Here is a 23,599-nt window from a genome sequence, read left to right as displayed (position 1 = left end):
CTATGAGTATGTATCTGTACATGTATGTATATTTATCTTCATCATTTTATATATATATATATATATTGTACTTTATCTGTAGATGCAGTTCTACATATAAAATAAATCATATTATAGTTATAAAAACATAAATGCTATGATCAAATTCACTGCTGGAATATTATGCCTAAGAACTCAGTTAAATTTTATCAGTCAAAAATTTGGCCCAATTATTAAAGGCCAACATAGACATAATCTTTCCCAAAAAAATCACAGAAATTTTGTTTAATCCAAATGCATAAATTCTGCTCTTAGATTTAACTGGATGACCTACCAAAGCTAAATTAGTCTGTCAACAGCAAAATCTGATGTTTTGTCACAAAAATGTAAATGTGAACCAACAAATGGAAATGCTACCAGACTCACAAAATCCATGCTCTGCTAAGTGTAAGCATCACAACTGTTGAGCTTGCATGAAGGATAAAGAGCAACTTCTGCTGTAATATTTTCATTTCTTCATTAGGAGTTAACAAAAAACCCAAACTGTGTTCAGTGGGTCTCCTCCACTGCGTGTAGATGCAGTTGGGTTTTCCAAATTCAGACTCACATGGACTCAAAAAACTAAAAAATGTTAAGTTCAAGAATAGAAATATTGCACTCTCTGTGGTTTTGAATGTCATTAGCCAGTGAATTAAATATCAGCTTTGCAAACAGTATTACATTTCCTATTGAAGGGGATGTTGACAGTAATGCACTGTCTCAGGAGTTGGGTTTTCTCCAAGCACATCTGCTAAGCACTTTGAGTGAATCCTTTCATTGTTGACACACATCTAAACAGCATTGAACTGTGTGAAGAAAAAAAAGAATCTACCATAAAGCTTTTCCAAGATAAAAAAAAGTTTGCAGCTCTCATCATTGACAGTATTATTTCAATATTGTAAAAAAACCTAAAATTTTTATTATTTATTTTCAATGTAATTCAAATGATGCTGGGATTTATATAGATTAAAAAAACAAAAAAAAAGAAACCAGCAATCATTATTCCCTGCTTTCAACAGCATGTTTACTCTCACTAGTAGTTAAAAAAGAGGTTGAGAAAATCTGCATTATACTTTATCCCAAATTCCGGTTTACCACATTAAATGCCATCTACAATATTTTTTTTTATCATAAGGGGGAAGAATCAAAGGTTTCTTCACCTGTCCTTTGTTTCAGCACATATAGGTCTGTTTTCTGCCTTCTTCCCTTCTGGTCATAGAGAGCAGAGGCAGGAAAGGAGTTGAGTGGAAAAGGAGATTTCTCTACGAGGGCCCTTTCCACTCCTGCCCCACTGGAGAGATCAGTGGGAGGCGTCCATGCCTTGTTTCAGACTGCAAATATTTGCCCTACCTCATAGGTAACTGACTTTAAATGTCTGCAGGATTCAGGAATCTGGTTGCACATATCTGGGCTTGTCTTGCAGTGAGAAGAAAAGAGATCTCTGAATCTGAAATTCATGTTTGTATAAGCAAGATTTGACAAAAAAAAATCTCGCTTGTATGCTTTGGATTTTATTGCTTGTAAAAGTCCCTCAGGAGCACTGTGCTATTAGAGAATGTTTCCTCTTGAGAATCTAGCCAGTAGCTGCTAAAATATACATCATTTTGCATTATTTGCAAAGGACATCACTATCAGAATATCAAAGACCCAAGAACGCACAGAGTTACTGAGAAAAGCGAATAATATTCTATAAATCATGTATCTAACGATTTATGTTCTTTCTTGCTCACAGGAAAGCTATAAGCAGAGAGTGGTTTAATCAGATTTATTTGTTATTCAAAGACATTTAGCCATTTTTATTACTATCACCACAAGTTTGAGAGAATTTGATGCTTGGTATGCATTATTTGGGCTCTGTGGCTTTGTTGAGATCTCGGTATAAACACCCTGGAATCACACCTGTTCCCTCACTGAATTAAAGCACAAGCTCTTCTGGTATGAATAGTCATTTTATTTGGCTCAGGCAGGGAATTACGAGGTGAAATTCTGCAACTTCATTATAAACAAGGTCACATTAGATCTTGGTTGTTCCTTCTGGCTTTAAAACCTATGCATTTATATGTATAAATTTAAAGTTCAGGGTCTGTGAATCCCCAAATAAACCACCTTAAGAGAGTGCCAGCTTTTACACACATGATTCTTGTGAGCCTCACAGTGCAGATGAAGTGACTTGAGGATCTCAGTGCCATAGGATTTAGGATTAAACCACATTTTTTAGCCCATAGTTCATTAATTACACTAACACCTTTTGACCTTCGTCTCTGTAACATATATTGTATGCATTTGCAAAAAAGCAGCAATAACATGGGAAAAATAAGTTTGAAAATAATCATCTTTTGGGGGAAAAATGTATGTCATTTAATGTTGTCTTGATGCCAATCATAACCTACATTAAAATCTTATATCGACAGAGACATTACAGCCCTGAGAGAATTTCGGCTTTTTGTGACAGCAAAATTCATACAATGGGCCAAATTAAAGCTCTTTTCATCTCCCTGTCTCACACCAAGGCTGGATGCAGGACTAGCTCATACCTTGCTTATTACAAGGTCGGTGCAAGGTTAATGCTGCTGCTAATGGAAGTCTCTGCAGTCGCTGTTTGGGAGCAGACAAATGGTAGAAGGAAAATTGTCATATGCACACACAGGCACACACAGGCACAAACACACACATTTAGAGGAAAAGAAGCAAGGATATCTCTAGAACTCAGCCCTTCTGTGAGGATCTAAACACAGTAACCAAAAGTTAGGGAGGCTCAGCACTACATTCTGTCCCTGACCCTCAGAAATGTCCAGGACTGATCTGTGTTCAGCTGATATGTGCCAGCTGCAGGGGTGGGATCTGCAGCACCCCCTTGGTGCCCCAGGGCCTCGGGGACACTGGCTCTCTGTGTCCCCTTTGGTGACATGGTCTCCAGGTGCACAGAGCCAGCCCAGCACTGAGCATCTCCTCTGCTGGCTTCCCACAGCACACATTGTGTACGTGTGCAGGTAACAGTCCACATGGCTGCTTATATAAAACCAGAATTTCCAAATGTCTCTACTTATTCCTACAGCAGAAGAAATATGAAAGTCTGGGCAAAATATCAAAGATCTCTGCATTTCTCTTAAGTTCATCACCACTCTGGACATACTTATAAGGGAAATTCAGAGTCTCACAGAGGAGAGAAACCACTTCCCTTTGACATATTTTGTCCTCTGACTCATGGAAACACTCTCTGACCTTCAGGCCAGTCTTCTTCCACCATGGCTCATCCTCTAGGCCAACTATAACTCAAATTTAGCAGTACATACACCTCCCTTCTGCATAAAGTTTCCTGTTCCATGCTCTGAGCTAATTAAGTTTATCTCATCACCAGCCCCTGCATTCCTTCTCCTTCGTGCAGAAAACTAGAGAAATTATTTCTCCCAATGCCAACCCTTCCAAAACAGCAGGGTGTTCTGCCCTGTGTAGCTGCACAGAGAGGTTTGGTGCTTGCCATTGCCAGTGGTTTGGTAGACACAAAGACTGTACAGACTTATTTGTAAATGGATGAGCAGTGGCACTTGTCCTCTTTCAGAGTCCCCTTGCAGGATGCAGGCTGAGGAGCTTACTTTGCATTGTGCAGGATTTTCAGGGAGCAATCCTCATAAACACTGTCTTTAAACAGCACATAAAAGCCAGAATTCAGTGTTTGTTTTATAAGCTCTGGCCTTAAAATTGTTTTCTTACTACCGCTTCTCAAAAGGTCACCTTTAAAAGACTGTGTATTTTCTTGCCACTGGGTTAATGGTCATCTACTTCCTCAAACTTCACAAAAAAATGACATTCAGCCCAGAAGTAGAAAAAAAACCTTGAATATCTGAATTACCTCACCCACAAAACAACACAAATGGTAACAGAGGACCTCCTAGCTTTGCATTACATCATGAGCAGTCTACCCATGTCCTATGGCTAAGGTTTGTGCATTATTTGGGTCCACAAGCTAGAGAATAGGAAGGAATCTTTATTGAGAATATATTCAGAGTATTACAAGGTAGTGTAGCCTTAAGGCACTGTTTCAGGATTTAGCAGTGGGAGTCTGAAGTAGCATTTTATAAGGTGAGTTGAGCACATTAAGCTGTATTTAAATGCAGCATATAAAAATGCAAGACTAAAAGTCAGTGTTAGAAATTGGCATTCTTAGATCTATTTTAGTGTTAGCCTGTCGACCAGAGCCATTGTTAACAGAAGGCTGAGCCTGACAAGGTAACTCTTAAGAAAAGCTACTTCAAAGGCTACATATTAATGCAAATGAAAATCAATTAACACAGCTAGATCTTCAATTAGAGATGATTTGTGCACACGGTTTGTAATTCTCTCTCTTAACCCCTTTCTGTGTGACTGAGAGTTCAATTTCAATCTTTCACCACAAGGTATGTTCCAGAAAACATATATAAACCACCCACTGTTAAAATACAGATCAAAAACTAATGCACTAGTTCCAGTTTCCAAACCAATAATAGCTAAATGGTCGTATAAATAGGAGCACCACAGGTGTCCTGCTGAGCACATGCCACCCTGAATAACAGTTTATGTTGTGTGAAGCATAGCTGGAAATATTGGTAATAGAAACTGTGGTACAGGAGGTTAACAACACACCAAGTGGATAAGACTTAAAGCTCTTAATAAAAAAAAAGGTCTTTTACAAAAAGCCTTATCAAAATAAGATTTGAAATTCATCAGCAATGCTTTTTAATGGGCAAGGTTTCCAAAGGTCCCAAGGAGACACTTCAGCCTCTGAGCATGGCAGGTGGACACAGTTCCCTGAGGTGTTTTGAAGCATCAGGCGAATTTCTCCACATCTCAGTTACAGAGGGGTTCAAGTACTGGCCTTCAGGTCTAACCATGTCCAAATCAAAGCTAGAAACACCAGCAAAAAGCTCCAGCTGTCACATCTCATCTCAGCAAAGGGCAGGGAGCCTTGTGCTGCCCTGAGCAAGGCTGCCGCTCTCTGCATCCCCGTGGGTTTGCCTCCAAACCCCTTCCTCAGTATTTTCATCATCCCTTTTACTGCTGGTCCAAGGGAGGGGCCATAGACAGCCCTGTGTGTGGTGAAGTGATGCTCCAGTGTGGGTGTGGGGGCTGTGGTGTGGTTATGACATGGGGACACATTTCCCTGCACACCGAGCTGTGGTCCTGAGCTGTCAGGAGCATGGGAACTGAGCAGGGGAACCCGGGGGGCTCTGCAGGGGGGTCATGCCCTGCCCTCTACTTCTCCAGGACTGGGGGAGCACTGCAATTAATTAAAGAAAAGCTGCCTGCTCTGGGATGCCTTCCATCTTGGCACTGGCATTTCTGTGATTGACAAACAGGCAAAAATATATTTGTTTAAGGATTGTCTATATTGAAAACTGGACACGGGATTTTGTCTTTGTAAACAGTGCAGTAATATCTGCTGTTTGAACAAAAGGAAGGGTATACTTTCCTTCCATTTAAAGCTCCAAAAGCTCCCATATTTGAGTGAAAAGGGGAGATGTTCTGTTTTATTTATCCTGCCTGCTGAAGATTTGGGGATTTTTAAACAAGATCTGTGACTAAGGGAGCAGTGGGTTGATTTTCACTTTATTGGAAGGGTTATTACAGAGTGCATAGCATATGAGTTATTAGAGAGATGCGTGTCCTTGAAAACAGCCCTTAAAATCTTGCACAATTAGGAAAATTCAGAATGATCCAGCATATTTCCTCATAGCGAGAAAAGTCACTTTGATATATTGAGAAGCAAAAATGTAACACTGCATTGCTTTGAATAATAATTTTATTTTGAAAAGCCACATTTGAAGAGAGCTCTTTGTTACAGATGAGAACACAGCTACTTTCATGGACCTAAATTAGGCTACAGAGCAATAGCTCCTTCAAAATTAACACCCTTACTGATAGCTTCACTGTTGCTCAAATGGATCTTTCTCTACCATCTACCTTCAAATATTTCCATGGATGTTCATATATCAAAGGACCAAGTCAGTACATTAGCCATGTGTGTTGGTCAAGGGATGAACAATACACAGGATAAAAAGACCTTCCCCCAAATATTTGTCAGTAAAATCTATTGTTGGTGCACAATACTGAACTGGCTGCCCTCCAAGGTAGGCTTTTTCATCCACACAGCAACAGCAGAATGAAAAACTGAAAATTTTCCCCAACCTGATTGTGCTTTTCCTGTGCTCTGAAGGACAACAGCGGCAGTGCAAGGGTCTGGTTTTGGCCAGCTCAGTACAGGAGCCCTCCTTTCCTAGGACTTGTGCTGAGTTATAGTGGGACTCACACATGCTCAGGGTGGCTGCTTTCTAGAGACAAACAACTGTCTAAACACTCTGACAAACCTGGACTAGATTTGAAAGCAAAGCTCCTTTGCTTCTTCATCCCATTTCTCTGACTGGATGCTGCTAAACCAATGCTGAACCACGAAGTAGCCACTGGGAAAGTCTCTTTTTGCACCACACTCTACACATCAGGCAGAACTTGCTCTTGTGCCCATATTCTTTGATAGGTTTCTTTTCTCTTGGTTGTTTTTAGTCTGGTTGCTCTGTCCAATTTGTCTTGGAGTCAAACTCTATACCCTGGGGTCAAAACCCACCATGGCTGATGCAGAAGCTTCATCACCCCTACACCTTCCTGTGCCTTCTTTTGGAATGGGAAAACAGGGTTCTCTCAAGGGACGGTTACTGCATGCAGAAACTAGAAACTCTTAAAGATTTTACTATCTTTACTTACTCCTTTTCTGCCTTAATTGTCCAGGGTACAAAAAATGGGACTTTACCTTAACAGAGCACTGGAAGGATTAATTCATGTTTATGGAATGCTTTCGATACATAGGGGGTGACCTGATCATGCTTATATTGTGATGTCCAATAATGCAATTCCATTGACATTTGAATCCCTTTTTACAGTAGGATTAATATGTCCAGAATTAGGTGGAGAAATATCTCTAAAGAAAAGGCATGTCCCTTGTAATTAATTTAAATTAAACAATCATTATTACCTTGTAATTTATGACCTGAACACAATCCCTTATTTTGGTAAATAAAACTCAGATGATTTCTTGTGATGTGCATATTGCTGAAATCCCAATATTGTTGAACATATGTTGTTTTCTGTTTAGCTGCTTTTCTTCTCTCCTTCAATCAAATATGTAAGACTTTTTAAAGGAAATTTTAAATGCTGAAAATAGCACTGATATCTTACAAGTTTCCATCTGGACAAAGATATCTGTGTAATTTTTTTGCTTACCTTAGATGCTGGTTGAAGGCATAGTACTGTTAGCTGAATTCAGCTCTGTTTCTTAAGCTTGCATTATTAATTTTGCATCATGATAAGTTATTTACTCAATAGAGGCAGCTAGTTCTTTCCTTTAAAAGTGATGTTATTTGCAGAAATGACCACACTTTTTTTTTCCCCAAATGAAGTTATGCAAATCTGATCGACTAAAGTAAATGTTTCATAAAACCAATGACTGTTTAAATTGTGGGACTAAATTGTTTGTATATAAATATTACCTTTTATATTTCATTTGAGTTTTATGTAGATGAACACATTACTTTAATGGCCTGCATTTACAGAGGGAGACAGGGAGAGTCTGACTCTGAAATCCTCAGCAGCCAGATGGCTGCCTTTTCTTGCATGAGATTAAAAGATGTTTCTCATTCACAGCCCTGCTTCCGAAGCAAATTAATACAGCCAGCTAAATTGCTTGTGTTTTTGGAATAAAATTTAAAGAGAACTTTTAAAAGCAATTGGTGTCACAGGTTCCTAGAGCAGATTGCTCTCCAGGTACAGCATGCTGGTTTTAAACATTCAGTAATTAATGGAAAGTATTCTGTGTTAATTGACTGCTTCAGGAAAGGGAAATATAATGACTCCTTATTAATCATGAAAAGAGACATACAGTACAGAGGCACTGCAATAATTGCGCTAACGGTTGAGAAATGTTAATTAATGAAAAGAACAATGATGTAAGAAATTAGCACCATAATGCTTGCTGCTGTTGGAAATTCAGCTTTAAACACATTATTTAACATGGCAGCCACTGGATGATGCCTTATACAGCAGACACCTCACACCTTTTCCTTCAGTCAGCTACCGAGTTCCAAATGTTGCCAGTGTTTCGGGTTTTAATGAGCTAAAATATACTCTCCAAACTGCATTTTGTGAAGCATTTTCAGTTTGAACTCCTGAACTCAAAACTACTCTGACAGATTGACAGTGTTCAACTTCCGTAAAAATATTATCCAAGTGTAAGAGAGCCTGTTAGTGTTTGTGTGGTGGGAAACAACTTCTTAGATGAGCTGAGCTAAACAGGTTTGCCAAGAAGATAACTGCATCGTGACTTCTTTCCCCTTTTTAATTTTTCCACTCATTAACCAGTTAGCTGTCCCCTGAAGAATTTAGAGGCAAGCATGTTTTCATATTTGTGCCTAGCTTGATGTAGAAATTTATAGGCTATTAAAATGCAGAACTGTTCTGGCAGCTACTGCACCACCAGTAGCACAGAGGTCTCAGCCATCAACAGGTGGAAGGTCCCAAGGTTTCCACCATCCCTCTGCTGCACCTTTAAAGCAACAACAGGGTGAAATGTATCCATCACTCTGAACACTTTAGAGCAGGTCAAGCTATCAATTACAAACACATTTCCTAAAAGTTGTCTTCTTTTTCCTATTCAGGATCAGGATTTAATTGTCATGGATGTTTTCATATCTTTGTGGTCATTTGTGCAAAGAAATGTCAGTCTATGAGACATTCAAAGATTTTGGGGTAATTTTGGCCACCTAAATCATGTGTTAGCTTGGCTATGTAACATGGGGATGGTACTTACCTATGACAAGCAGAAAATAAAAGTAGAATAACAAAAGTTCTCATTCTAGCCCTACCATTGCAAGTGAAACACTATAGAGGCGGAAAAAAAATAAAATTCTACTGGAGACATGCTAAAAAAAACATCCATCAAACACAAAATGCTTTTATAAAGAACACCTCTTGATAAGAAGGCTCTGTTTGCAGCAATACAAGATGGAAAGGCATCCCTTAAGTGAATAGTGCCACAGTAATCTCAAATCCTGCTGGAGGGGGAATGAGCCCATGGGTGTATAATAACCCAACAGGGTTTTCTGTATCATAGGACAGGCACAGGAGTAGTTTCATCCCTCATCCGTCTAACCCATGTGCTGGCATTTGCTGATTTTCCCAGCGTTGCTCCAGTATGCCCATTCCTTCACCAATGTGTCTTACTGCTCTTTAATTTTTTTCTCAGATGGAACATCCTTGGGCTCCAAGGCGCTCTCCTCAGCTCCTTCATCGAACCCATGTACCTGCACAGCATCATTGTGGGAAGCCTCTACCACACTGGTCACCTTTCCCGGGTAATGAGCCATAGGATAGAAGACATTGGTCAGCTGCCAGCTTCGTACCGGCGCAATCAGCTGCTTCTCAGTGGTAAGCAAACACCTGCCTGCAAGACAAATAATCCCCCCTCCCACCTCCAGTCATGCTGCTTCCCAACAGGAATGCCTTTTGTTTGTAAGTAGACCATTAACTCAGACCTTTGTGGGTTTGTTTTTTTTCCTGAAGAATGTGAATTTGAAGAATGAAGAAACCAATGTGTTTAAATCTAATTCCTCTTTCCTTAGCAGCAGCCACAAGACAGGATCATTAGTGGATACAAGCTGACTAGGGAAAGAACCACTGTACATTGAACAGTCAGAGTGGAAAAAAGAAAAATATGGCTAAGTAAAACATTTCTAAAAAACAGAAGGAATCTATCTGTAAATTTTGTCTTCAGGTCCTCATGAGGCTTATGAATTCTAAGGGACACCAGTCCTGCATAGGATTAAATCTTTATTTTAATCTTTGATAGTTGTTCTTTGGGGGGAATCCCTGAGACATCAATATGATGTCAGTGTTGCAGAGCTGGGAGGTCAGGACATTTTAGTGGAGTACCCCATACCTTTCAAAGTCCTCTGGGTTCCTCAGTCAGGAGAGTGCTGGTTTATACCTTATGTATTTCATGGACTTTTTTTTTGATATGTTCTTGTGATGACATTTGTTTAGCTGAGGCAGAAGTGATAGTTTAGCCACTGGGGAAATTCTCAGGTTCTGTGTGGTTTAGTACATCTGGCAAGTGTAATGTGCGTGTATGTGTTGTAAGGTGAACAGGTCAAAAGGCTTATCCTTTTCTGAACAGCTTATCTCCATTTTTTAACTCTTCAGTGCAGCTGGACAAAGACTGCAATCCAGTGAACAGGAAGCTGTGATCCACACTCTCCCTCCAGTTTGTCCCCAGCGGTCCCTCCTGCCCTGGTCCAGCATGGGCATGGCTCAGCCCCTCTTCTTTCCCACATGACATTGTGGTAGGGAGGAAAGAACTCACAGTAGGCCAGGAGATATCTCCCCATTTCTCAAATCTGGCTGTTATTTTGACAATACAGCCCTGGCTGCCAGAGCTACTGCATCTCCCAGATCTCAGATCTCCTCCTGTGCCAGCCCTAACACACTGTAAGTGCACCCATACATTAAGATCAAAGGCACACACAATTTCCCTGTGTCTGCAGGATGTACAGGGAAACCCAATTCAACTGTTGAAGGACTGAAAGCACAAAAAGGGATTTTATAAGAGTTTTCACCACAGAACAGCTATTGCTTTGCTGGGTTGGCCTTGAAGAGTAAAAGCAATGGGTCATACTTGGCCAGAGTGTCTGTGTATGTATGTCCAAGAGTCATTGCCAGAGATTTCAAGGGAATAAGAAATACATCAGAGGGGGCCTTGTGTCACTTTAAATATCTACATGTTTCAGGGCTGTCTTCCTCCTTCACAGAGGCTGCTGTTTGGAAAAGCATTTGCTTTGCTTTTGGTTGTGTTTGTGGGTTTTCCTCAGCCCAGGAGAAGCAGTGGGAGGAATCAGTCTCTCTCTCTCTCTCCATTATTTTTCTCTCTAACGCCATTATTTGTAATCTTCTCCCCCCATCAAATCCTGGAGAGGTGATGCTGATTAAAAGTTACATTGCTGAGGCTTATGCTACAATTCTTTTTCCTGGGAAGCCCTGCCAGCAGCATATCCAGTGACTAAGGAGATGGGATCTAGAAAAAACTTCTCCAAATGCATTACAAACTTAGACTTAGAGACAATCTCAGCCAGAAAATTCCACCTCCCACACTTGTCTTGGACATCAGACCAGCCCAGGACTGCAGGAGTTCTTAAATTATATAAGGATGTCAATTATTTTGCCACTTGATCATAGCAGTACAAACATTCCAATGGAGAGGAGAGTCATGGTGTGTGATGAGGTATACTGAGATTAACTCCTTGACTCCACTGAGAAATAATCAGTGAGGTTTTTCTACTCAGTTTTTACCAGCCCCAGCCAGATGGAACTCCACTCTTCCACTGAGATTACTCTTGGGTATAATTTATAGAAGAAATGCCTTTTTTATATCCTGTTCTTTTAAGATTGAGGCTGTTTTAAAGGGTATCCTGATGGGTTATGAGGTTTTTCTGGGAGAGAGAGGAGAGAGAGGACAGATTTCAGTTCACATCCCACAGTACTCAAATTCAAATTATTTGTGCAGACTTTTTCTTTCAAATCCTGCTGTCTTCTGTTGAACTCTTTGTTGTGTGGATTTTAAGAAGAATGTTTTACATAGAGGACAGAAAGTAGCCTAGATTATTTGAGTGTTGCTTTCTAAATAAATCAAAAGAATTATTTTTCAAAAGAAAATATGGAAGAATTTTTTTTAATTATAAAAATATCAACATTCAGAGAACATATATATGAGCTCTATATATATCTGTTATTTGTCTGTCACGTTTTTTTCTTTAAAACCTCTTCCTTTGCGTTCAGAAAATTATGTGAAAATATCTTCTATTTACCTAAATACATGTTCTTATATATAATAGCTGGGAAGAGAAGGCATGAAAGCCAAAGGAGCCCAGAGGGGTTTCCAGGCACGGGGACCAGTCTGGGCTACTGTCACAGCCCCCAGATGATGGACACACACAGCCAGCTCTCCCTTCCTTCTTTTCCTCTAGTCAGGGATTTCACAACATTTTCATTTATTTAGTGTCCCTTTGCATGGCAGTATGTTTGCTATCGTGCTTTTTGGCACTCAAATCCTCTAAGCTTTTGGGTGCTATCTTGACAGAGAGTGGTGCATAGTGTCAAACAGCTGATTTTGATCTGTTTGCATCTTGTTCTGTGTAGAGACTCTCGAGCAGCACCACAGAGCTATCTGATTTTCAAGCTCTCAGTTTAAATCCTGTTGCCTAGGTGAACTGGAGTTTTAGATGCAGACTGATCTGTTATCTCTGGGGGGAAAAAGAATTGAAAGAGGTATTAATATGACATGAATGTGTTTACAAATCCTGGGTGAGGTTATGACTTAGCTGTAATTCTCTTCTACACACAGTAGCGAGTTCAGTCCCAGTGACTGAGATGATTTCTGCAGTTCCAGCTTTGTCTCTGATACAAAGTGAGTTTGCCATATAATTTTTTCCCTTCAATGGCCACCTTTCTCTCTGTGTGCATGCTGAGTTCCATTTGGTGCTAGCAGCTCCCTCCCAGGGCAGAGGGGTCAGGGCAGAGAGGAGGCATGTCCCTCAGTGGCATTGCTTCTCATGATGCTGAGAGGGGCTGCAGGCAGGATGCAGCAGCTGCCTGCAGAGGCCAGACAGACCCTGCACAGCCCTTCACTTCTCCCAAGGTGTTTCCCAGGAGCTTTCCAAGCTCAACACATTCAGTGATGGAGGCAGCATTCCCACCAGCCCCCATCTCCACCCACTATGCCTCAGATCAGCAGATGCTCATGGCGTGCATCTGTTTTGAAAATGAGATCCTGGACAAGAGGGGCACTTTGGAAAGAAGGGGCTTTGATCTCTTTTCTTTAATCTCCTTCTCTCTGAACAGCCCATATCAGTACTTCTTGCTCTCTGCAAAAGTTCTTTAAAACCCTCTCAGCAGAAAATGCAAAGGACCTTTCTCTGCTGCCCTCCACCCAGCAGCAGTGAAAGCCGTGCAAACCCTGAGCTGTCGCTGGAGCTGCTGCAGGCAGGAGCTGCCATTTGGAAACACAGACCCAGTCCTGGCACTGGCCTGTGCTGGGGTGGCTGTGCCAGGCAGCTCCTGCCCACCAGCACAGTCCCCACCTGCTGCTCACCACACTGGCTTTTGTTGTCCAGGTCTGCAGGCTAGTGGCCCACACAGCAAATTAGCAGAGAGGGACACAACAACTGGATCCAGACACATTATCCAAGGTCCATGTTTTCAAAAATATTCAAACTGCTTCAGGTCACTCTGTGTTTTCCAGCCTTGGAAGCTCCCAGTGTTGATTCTTCGCTGCAAAAGCACTAATGAGCAGGGCAAGGCAGAGCTCACTTGTTTGCATTTGTACTGTGCTGGAAAATAAGCCAACCACCTTCTTTATTCCTCTTATTTTCTTGCAAAGACTAATTATCCCCCCATTCCCCACAAGAAATGAAAAAACAACAGGAGTCATGGAAAGGTTGAGCTACACTAAATAGTTAAAAAGAGACAGAAATTTACTTGATTAAAAATAACTAATGTACACACCCACACCTGACCTTGTCACCCTGGTCTACATTTAGAGCCAAGCATTATCTCACCCATGAAGGCATTGGCTCAGCAGGTGGCTCAGATGTCCAAAATTTGACACTAAGGTCATGCAGTCATCCCAGGTGACTGTAAACATTATTGCAGCTAAAATTACATATGATGCATTCCACTTAGAGATGTCCCACATATCATCATTAGGACACTAACTAGTTGTTGAAGAAATTGGTGCTCCAGTACAGGGTTGGAATCTTGCAGGCAGACACAAGGTGGAGACCAAGAGTGTTCCCTGTAGGGTCTGTGATGTCTACAAAGTCATTATTAACTTGGATCTAATAATCTCTCTGTGATGATGAAGTGTATTGTTTTGTGTTTTCGTATCCCCTGGGGTCTAGACATCCTCTTACAGCAAAGGCCCCAGGAGTTAATAGATAAATATGCTGGACTGTGGGAAGCTCACCTGAAAGAACTCATGGCCAAAGCACTGTATTGCTTAGTTCCTTTTAAAAATCTGTTATCCCATTAAAGCCTTTGTGAAAGATTCCACTCAGCAACCGTCACACTGCTGTCAGCAGCTCACACTCCAATCCAAAGGCTTTCCTTAGGCTAATGGAAGGTTTGCCTGCAGGGTGGAAAAAATCTGTAGGAACTGCTATGTCTCTCCAAGGTGTTTGTTCATTTAACCAGCGGTGACAAGAGCACAATGCCAGCGGTTCAGTGAGGGCATCTCCTGTGCCACAACAACCCAGGAGCAGCCTCTGAGTGAGCACTGGAGCTTACTGGTGTCCCTGTGTCCTCCAGGGGTAAGCCACGCTGACGCCCGGCAGCCGGGGAAGTCTCCCGGCTTCAGCGTGAACTGGATCGTGGGGAGCACGGAGCTGGAGGTGATCAACGCCACCACGGGGAAGAGGAGCTGCGGGAGCCCCTCACGGCTCTGCAAGCACATGTTCTTCACCCGCTGGGCCAGGCTGCACGGCAAGGTAGGGCTGCTGCAGAGGGCTTATCAATACCTGTCCTGCAGTCCCTGGAGAGTGGGAGAAGGTGAAGACAAGAAAAAAATTTATTAAGTGCCAAAACCCCTTTCCTACTGGGAAATGTGATGATGGGGAGGGAGGTCTGGAGACAATTCCACCCACAAAGTCATTAGGGAAGGCAAAGGAGCCTGCAGCGTGGGCAGGTTTGAGCACAAGCCTGAAGGGATTGTTCTGCTCTGCAGGACACCACAGGGGAAGGAGGCTGGTGAGACTCACCCCATTCCAGGCAGTGGCATGGTCTGTCCTAGCAGTGACCCTGAGCCTTGTGGGGAGCAGAAGAGACCAACTGGGCTTTGTGCCCAGGGCTTGTGACACAGGTCCCAGCCTATTTTCCTTCCAGCAGGTAGGAAGAGAGGCAAGAAGCACTCTGGCCACCCCCAGAATGGAGGGGTCCTCAGAGGAACAAAACTGGGGCCGTGGCTGGAACTATGGCTGGGAGAGCTGGATGGAAAAAAATCTGTAGGAATTGCTATGTCCCTCTATGTATTGCTTCTGGCTCACACCAGGGGTGAGGTTGCAGTGAGCAGGAGAAAATTACTTGTAGCTGAGCAGGGCACTTTGCCCTTGACAAAACAAGGGATTTGATAATGTTATCACTCTCTACCTCTGGGGAGCAAAGGGAACAACCAGGCAGCCAGAGAGAAGCCACTGCTGCCAGGCCAGTGTCTTCTGGCCCATTGTCCCACCCAGCCCCAGGCTGGCAATGTCACCATCCCTTGCTGACTGGGCCAGTAGAGCTCCAGCCAGGACAGCCCCACGGAGTGCTGGCACACACAGACAGGAGCAGCTCACTGCAGGCTGCACCTTCACCTTCTCCTTCAGTCTGACTCTCAGCATCTCTCCTGTTCAGAGACAAGGAGGAGAGCTCTTTGCTCCTCAGGCTTGCCTTGAGGGTGCGTTTCCCTACAGGTTTGGCACGGTAGAGACTTGGCCAGGTCAGAGGAGTTTGTTTAGTCCTTCTGCAGAGCAAAAGGTGCTCCCTCCTTCCTCCCTGCCCTTCCAGGGGCACTGGACACGGGACATGGCTCGAGGTAGCTCCTCATGGGTGGCTCCAGTGTTCCAACAGAGCACTCAGATTTCCCACACCAGCACAAACCCTGATGCCTGATTTTTGCCCCACCCTGGACAAGTTTCACAGCATTCCCAACAATAAGAGACTACAGAGGGGAAATGGGAGAGTATACAAGGCAATCCTTCTTCTTCTGTGTCTGGGCATTACTTGGAAGCACTGAGCTTCTGCACACCCCAGGCTAAGGTTCCTTTAAAGAAGCACATGCTTTAAAGATCTTCAGAAAGGATTTTTTTTTCAGTTTTGTCCATAAAAATCATCTTAATCTAGAAGTAGCATTCTGCCTTTGTAGAACATATCAAGATATGCCACTGCCTGTGCCCACTCCAAGGCAGAGCTGTCCACCCCTTCACTCCTCACAATGGCTCAAAACCATGTCACCAGCATTTATTGCTTCCCTGGTTTTCTGGTTGTTAAACCAAAAGCAAACACACAAAGCACAGTGATTGCTTATGAAATGTAGACAGGAAGATTATACAGCTACTGAAGCCTCCTGTTTCTTTTGGCTCATAGGTTGGTTTTTTTATTATTTTTTTTCCCCTTCCCTGATTTTTGTTCTGCAGCTGAGCACACGAGTACCAAGCCATGGAGAGATGCCATCAGTGTACAGTGAGGCAAAGCTGGTGGCTCAGACATACCAGTCTGTTAAGCAGCAGCTGTTTAAAGCATTTCAGAAAGCTGGCCTGGGCACCTGGGTGAAGAAACCCCCAGAGCAAGATCAGTTCCTACTAACTGTGTAAATCACTCCACCCCTTTTCTACACGACTGGATCAAACCAACTGGAGAGAAGGCGAGGCAGGATGTATGAGCAGAGAGAATTGAAGCAGTTTGAGATTTAATAGCAACCTCCATGGGACTATTTGCTTTTAATCCTGTATTGGAAATGCATAAGTAGAAATGTGTCTGATGCACTGAACTCAACTTCAGAAAACTGCTTTTTCATTATCCTTTCCCAAGAATGTACCTGCCCAAATTATAATGCCACCCCCACTAAGATTCTGCTTTTTATTGTTTATTGCTGTTGGTTATTACTGATTTGAGGTGTTAGTGGGCCACCTGTCTGATCCAAAATAGACCTTTGTTTTCCTTCACACAGTCAGTGCAAAAGTCATCACTGAATAATGGAAAATATTGAGCTGAGATGGAAGTACAGCATGACAGCAGGTCTCAGAGCATCCATAATCATCCACAAAAAAAAGATTCCTAACCTCTATGCAAAAATCATTCTGTAAACTGCCTAAATCTGTGACAAAAAATTTGGGCCTCAAAGAAATGCAGCATTTTTAACCTGATTTTTCCACTGCTGGCTCTGAGCACAAAGCCAGGCATCAGGATGCCCTTGGTTTTTTACACTTATTCCCTCTGACACCTTGGACAAACCACTTCACAACAAATCTTCAACCCTAGTCACAATTTGAATGCTGCAAATTTTACTTGTCTGGGCCCAGTTCATCTCACATGCCTTCCAGACACCAGCCAGGATGCAGATCCTTGCCAGGGGGATGGTTCACCCCTGTGCTGCCTGCAGAGGGGCACAGCTCTGCAGGGGCTGCCAGTGAGGACCAGTGTGCCCATGCTCCTGGCTCTGGATCTCCAGGAAGCTACCTGAAGTCAGGCAGGCTGCAGCCAGGACCCAGAGCCTCAGATCTCCAAACTGCTGATGACCCATGGCTCTGAATTAAGTGGGTGTGAGCTCAGGATGCTCCATGCATCTGAACAATCACCAGGTTGGGTACCCACAAGTGAGACATCCCCAAACAAGAGAGCACATTTGACATTTGTCTCCTCCCTGCCTCAGTTTCTCCACCTGTCTAATGGGGATAATAATAAATGCTTCACATCTAAGGAACTTGGCAGGATCAAAAATGCTCTGGTCGTATGCAACAGTGTAAGACAGATTTTTGTCACTCTTGCAGTGAGTTTTACCTGTTCACACAGTCCAATTCACATAAGCACGGCAGAGACAACCACAGGTTTGGGTAAGGTCTTACTCACTGCATGAGCTTTCAGATTCTAGCTCTGTGTAAATGCCAAGTGTTATTATTATTCTTCATGCTCATCTGCAGCCTGAAAAGCAGATGGGGTTTTTCACTTAGGAGACAAGTATCACCCAACATTTAAATATTTTCTTCATAACTGGGCTGGGTCTGATACAATCTCATCTTTACATCTCATCCCAAACTTCATCAGAATGCAGAAGATACAGTCATGGGAGAACTGAGCTTTGGTAGTCCCACTGCAAAACCAACCTTCAAACACCCTGTACATTTCTCTAAGTTTCTGGGTTTTTAGATGACAGGATTTGCGGGTATATAACTACTGTTTTCTTTTTATTCCTGTGATTCTCTTTAAATCTGTATATAACATGCTGCTACTGATTTGTGATAATTGTCTTGGTATTTTCTCAGAACTGTCAAGCTGAGTTACTTTTCAAACAACACAAGGCTCATATTTTTCCATGTAATTTCCTTTACACGGGAAACTGTTCCTATCAATAAAGATAGATGCTCTTTGTATAGGGTTTATCATGTTTGGAGAGCCATATACAGTAAATACATTGTTTATTGATGCCCACAATAGAATAGCTACAGTATTTTGATGAGATTTTATTTTTAGATTATAAACTACAAGATGTATCTATAGTGTCTTGTATAAAAACAATTGTGATAAACTAGAATTTTTAAATTAGATAAAACAAAGCTCTCCCCTTCCAGAAACCTTTTCAACAAAATAATACATTCCATATTAACTACCAAAAATATTTTAAAAAATATCCTTAGAGTAGAAATAGCTAAAAAAAAAAATAAAAAAAAAAAAAAAAAAAAAAAAAAGGGCAACCAAAACCTGAGACTTTTCAATAATGGAAACACTTTGTGGTAACCACTTTGTCAATACTTTGACCACTTTGACAGCTCTTCTGATTAACATTTGAATACTTTTGGCACCGGAGCTTCCAGGTTCCTGTCCTGTAACTCAGCTGCAGACCTGCAGTGTGATTTGGGCAGCAGATGTGGCCGAGGGGCAGCGGGCAGGGGCCAGCCCACGGCTGCAGGTGGGGCAGAGGCTGCAGGGGACACTGGCAGTGGTGGCCCCAGGGGCTCTGGCTGCTCCCACCGAGGGAGAGAAACCACGGGGCAGCCAGAGAGGAAGACAAGGTTTCTCATGCAGAGATCCACAGGACAGGAGGGAGCATGTCTTCTGCTTTTCCTCTCCTTGTCTAGCACACATGAGACCTCAATGGCTCTTTCTTACATCCCCCTGCCCTCACCCATCCTCCTCCAGCCATGGCATGATGTCAACCCAAATAATGCATAATAGTTCCACCAGGCTGGTGTTGCAGCTACTGTGACAACAAAGCACCATGCCTGGTTATTTTTAAGGACATAATAAAAATGTGGCAGCATTGAATGAACCTTGTTGCAAGAAATACCTAAATGCAACCCTGGATTCAGCTGCCAGAATGAGTTTAGTACAGGGGACCAAACTGAGTCCCCACTGCAAGTGGGCATCAGCTGATCTCAATGGAGTTGCACCTGCTGGCACTAGGGTTGAATATGACCTTAAATATCTACTTCTTCTCATTATGTGCAACAGCAGTGTGATGGGACCCCATCCCAGAGGCACACATGACCTACACACAGCATTTCCTGAAGAAAAGGAAAAATTGCTCAGTAGTAATTCTTTAGTGAAGATTCTGTACATAACATGCATGAGTGAATGGCAATACTGTACTAATGGATGTACATTTGTAATATTTGTAAAAAAGAAAAGAAACAAAAAAGATGACAAAAGAAAATAAATCTGAATTTACATATGTGAATTTGCTGCTAAGTTCTGTAAATTGCACTTCAGTGATACCTGATAAGTGAATGTTTCTGTTAAGTGAATAAAATGCCAAGTAAAATTGTTCTTTCACTCTTTATTGACCATTTTTCACTATGACTTAGCAATCAATTGGAATGTGCTCCAGAATGCTAGTATGTATTTTTGCACACACCTACTGTAGATCTACAGATACCTCCTTGTTCAGTTTGGATGTGATGCATTGTGGAAACCACACATTTGTATTGAGAGAGGGATGTGCCTGCTCCTGTAGATGAAGCCATGAAGTATTTTCCTGGAAGAAGAGTGAACTGGATACATCTCTAATTTGATCCTTACAGGTTACTCTCAAAGATCTTTCTTAATAAAAATTAATACATTTTTTCAAACCCACACTGCGTGGGATTCGCTGCACAAAGCTGCTTAAGAAAACTGAAGTGATGAAGAAAAGGTCAGAACATCTCTGCAGATTTCTGCTTCATTGATGGAGTGGCTTTGGGTTGTTCTTGCTCTGAACAATCATTATTCAGCCACAGCAGACTAAGCTCACACTGAGCCCAAACAACATCATCCCCACAAATGTTTAACCTCCAGGTGATTTCCCTTTGTCAGTCTTTTTTCTGTTGTTACCAGAACATCCAAAGCCTTTCAGCAGCCACCATGAAAATATGAATACACCAACAGGAAAAATTTTCAAGAAAGATATTTCCCTATCCATGTACACCCCTGCATCACCAGGCAGTTATTTCTTTTTCAACTGTAAATTAGAAAAACAACAGCGTAAAACATGAACAAGCTGATATATTCACTAACAGAGAGCTTCACAAAAGTGCAGTTTCTGAAATAAAATAAATGAGTCCTTCTGCTGCAGTTAGACCTTGATAGACACGTTTGTTTGTTGAAGAATGGGACAGCTATCTAAGAGTTTTTAAAGCTTTTTGATTCATTACCATTGTGCCTGTTGCCCAGCCCTGAGACCTGATTAGTTTGGCTGCTCTCAGTTTATTGTGTGGCTAGACCAGTTTAGCTGGAAATCTGAGTAAAGTCAGAGAAAATCTGAGATTTTTTTAAAGCATAGTTACAGTCTGCTTGGGTGCAAACCAAAAAAAAAAAATTAAAAAAATAAATAAATAAAAAGAATCAAGCAACTCAAAGACATACAAGCAAATGCACACATATAAACATGTGGTTTCTTACTACTCCAAGGCCTCCTGAATAAATGACATGGCTTTGGAAAAGGAGGATTAATAATTACTGCCTTTTCACCAATGAAATAGTTCTGCTCAAATGCTTTATTCAATCTGGCTTTCCTGGTAATTAAATCCTCTATTGGGGAAGTTTATGTTCTATTTTATCAACTTCCTTTGCCATACAGAATTACCTCCACCAGACCATTAAAGCCTTGTTCTGCCACAGAAAGGAAAAGGTCCTGTTCCTTCTCCTCCAGCCCTGAACAGGTGCCTTTACAGCCTATAATGCCATTAAATGATCCAAGCCAGGAGGAGACAGCTCCTTCCTTTACACACAATGTTATCAAAAAACACCTCCTGCAAAGAGAAATAAGGATGTGAAGAATACCTGCTGTCAGGTTTGACCTGTTCTTCTGACAAACCGGTGCCCTCCATCTCTTACAGCCTGGAAGTCGTGCTCAGGTGTCAGCCCAGGCTGTTTGACACACCCTGGGGGAAGTGCTGTAGGTGCAGTTCCCTTCCTTCCCAGCATCACCAGCCCAACTACTCCCAGCCCTTCCTTCCATGGCTGTTTGCTACTAACTGCTTTTATTTCATTTTGTTTTAACAAGTAAATTCAGGGGGTTTTACTCACTTATGAGTGTTAACTCTTAGATCTGCAAGACAACATATTTCTACTGTGGGTTCTAAAGTGAATTGTTTTTTTTCTAAAGCAAATGGTTTGTTCATGTCCTGGTCTGAGTGGTAAAAGGGGAGTATTTTCAGGAATAACAACAGCACCCCTTTGACACCATGGGCTGCTAAAATCCTGACCATGACACAGAACAGTGGGACTTGCTCCTAAATCTCAGGTTTCAGTGAGAGATTATCAACTGATAAACCCCTCAGGCTGCTGGCAAAAAGGACAGGGAAGAATTGTAACCCCCAGAAAATTAGGCATTTGTGTGCAGAGGATGTGTCTCATGTTTGTATCATTCCACAGTATGCAAAAAAAGCAAAATAATTTGTGATTATAATTTTGGCATGAGAGAAAACAAAAAAGACTTGATAACATAGCTGGTTTGGGGATGCTCACCTGGGAACAGAGCAGACTTAGGTTCTTGTCTGGATTTTACCCTCAGAACTGAGGAAGAGATGAACAAGTGAAGAACCCCAGAGGAGGGAACACTTTCCCTCCAGGCAATGAGTTCACAGCACAGGAAAAACCTCCTTTGTTCCAGTTCATTTTCACCTTTACCACCTTTACCTACCTGGAGGATAGGTGTTTAGCTTGAATCCATTTCCTGAATTCCCTGCACAGAGAAAAGTGTGGGAACTTTCCTTCTCAAGGACCTGGCCTCTCCCCACTGATGGAAGGGGGTCCTGCATTAAGAGGTCTGTGCATGGGCAGGTGACTCCGGTCAAAGTATCTTCAAACCATGGGACGTTCTGTTTCTCCATTGTAAAAACCAGTGACTCTTCCTTGTCACAGAAAGAGAGTATCTTCAAATTCTGGAAAAAGTTGTTCCAGCCTATTTAGAGGTTCAGTAAAGGAGTTTATTCTTAACATAACTTTGCTGCCATTAAAAACATTGAAAGGGTCCTTACTGGCAACAAGAGATAAGTAAATACCGAATTCATGTTTCATCCTGAGACCTAAGAGTATTAAGCCCATATGGTTTTTTATTTATTTTTTTTGTGCCAAATCTTCATTCCTAGCCCTAAAACTTCTGTACACACTGGAAAACCAAAATCATACATCACTGCCATCTGAGCCTTTGCATTACAGTTTCCTTGCAGTGGCTCAGCATTTCTCTGATACATTTTTTCATCTGACCCAGTACCTCTTTGACCCTCTAACAAGGGGAAATACATTTGAAGAACCTTTCTCATTATTTAGAACATTTGCTGTACAAGTTCAGCTCTGTTTTCTGTGTGCAGCTTTCCTAAAATATTCTTTTATCTTCTTTTGCAGTTACTTAGGGGGTGAGGCAGAGATCAGAAGTAGCTAAATTGTACATCTATTTGTCTTATCACCTGCTGGTCTTTCTTGAGGAACTGTGGCAAAAGTGAAGACTGAATCGTTCTGAAAACAACCCCTTTTTCACTCAAGGAGGGATGTGGAGGTAACTCTATCCCAAAAATGTCAGTGAAATGCAAAAAAAAATATTTTGGCTCACTACACTATGGGATTGTTCATCTGCCAGCTTAATGCAAAGGATTTCAAAGGACTTAGAGTAGTGCAACTGAGCAGTATTCAGTTTATGAAGGGAATTGAGGGTTAAGGTCACACAAAAAAGTTACATGAAAATATTTCATTGCTCCCTCTCCTCGTGCTTTCACAGAGCAACTCAATGATTTGCACCGCTGGGCACCGAACCAGCCTGCGAGTGTCTCCAGACAAGGCTGCCTGGAGATTACCCTGTGAGATGACATTAAACTGGTGAAGCTTTTTAGTGGTTATGGGATTGGCCAGGGAGTGTCATATTTTAGTCCTGCTGCTAATTTCTCCCCTCCTTTGTCATTCTTCCCACAGTTTTCATGGGAAAAAAATCTCTATTCAGTCAGGTGAAGATTAGACAAATTTTCCTGGGAAGACAGAAAGGAAAATTTAGAGTGGTTCCCCCCATGACAGCAGTGCAGCACCTCTGTCCCAGGACCAGGTCCATAAGATCAACTTAATTTTCCATAAACATGTTCAGTTTTTGCTGCTGAGTCTTTCTCCTTGCCAACTCTCATTACAAATTCACCTGGCAGAAAGATGCACCATGATGTCCCAAATCAACTGTTTTCAGAGCCATGGTGCCACTGAGGTCAGTGTTTTTTGTGTTCCCCTGCTAGCACTGCCAAGTGCCTGCTGCTAATATAGATAAATGTAGAACACATGGAGAAACAGTAAACCAAGCTAAAAA

General features: G+C 42.0%; 1 protein-coding gene across 1 annotated transcript in view; it reads left to right on the top strand.

Annotated features, from left to right (window-relative positions):
• The window catches only part of ADARB2 (adenosine deaminase RNA specific B2 (inactive)), a 299,955-nt gene extending 280,339 nt beyond the window's left edge, over positions 1–19,616 (top strand). Inside the window, exons 8-10 of the mRNA XM_015618946.3 lie at positions 9,284–9,465; positions 14,395–14,573; positions 16,260–19,616. Of these exons, the coding sequence (XP_015474432.1) occupies positions 9,284–9,465; positions 14,395–14,573; positions 16,260–16,436 (538 nt within the window). The 3' untranslated portion in view covers positions 16,437–19,616. The remainder of the gene's footprint in view (positions 1–9,283; positions 9,466–14,394; positions 14,574–16,259) is intronic.
• Positions 19,617–23,599: the final 3,983 nt, after the last annotated feature.

Source organism: Parus major, chromosome 2, assembly GCF_001522545.3.
Source record: "Parus major isolate Abel chromosome 2, Parus_major1.1, whole genome shotgun sequence".
Lineage (NCBI taxonomy): Eukaryota > Metazoa > Chordata > Aves > Passeriformes > Paridae > Parus > Parus major.
This window is presented reverse-complemented; position numbering and strand designations above follow the sequence as displayed.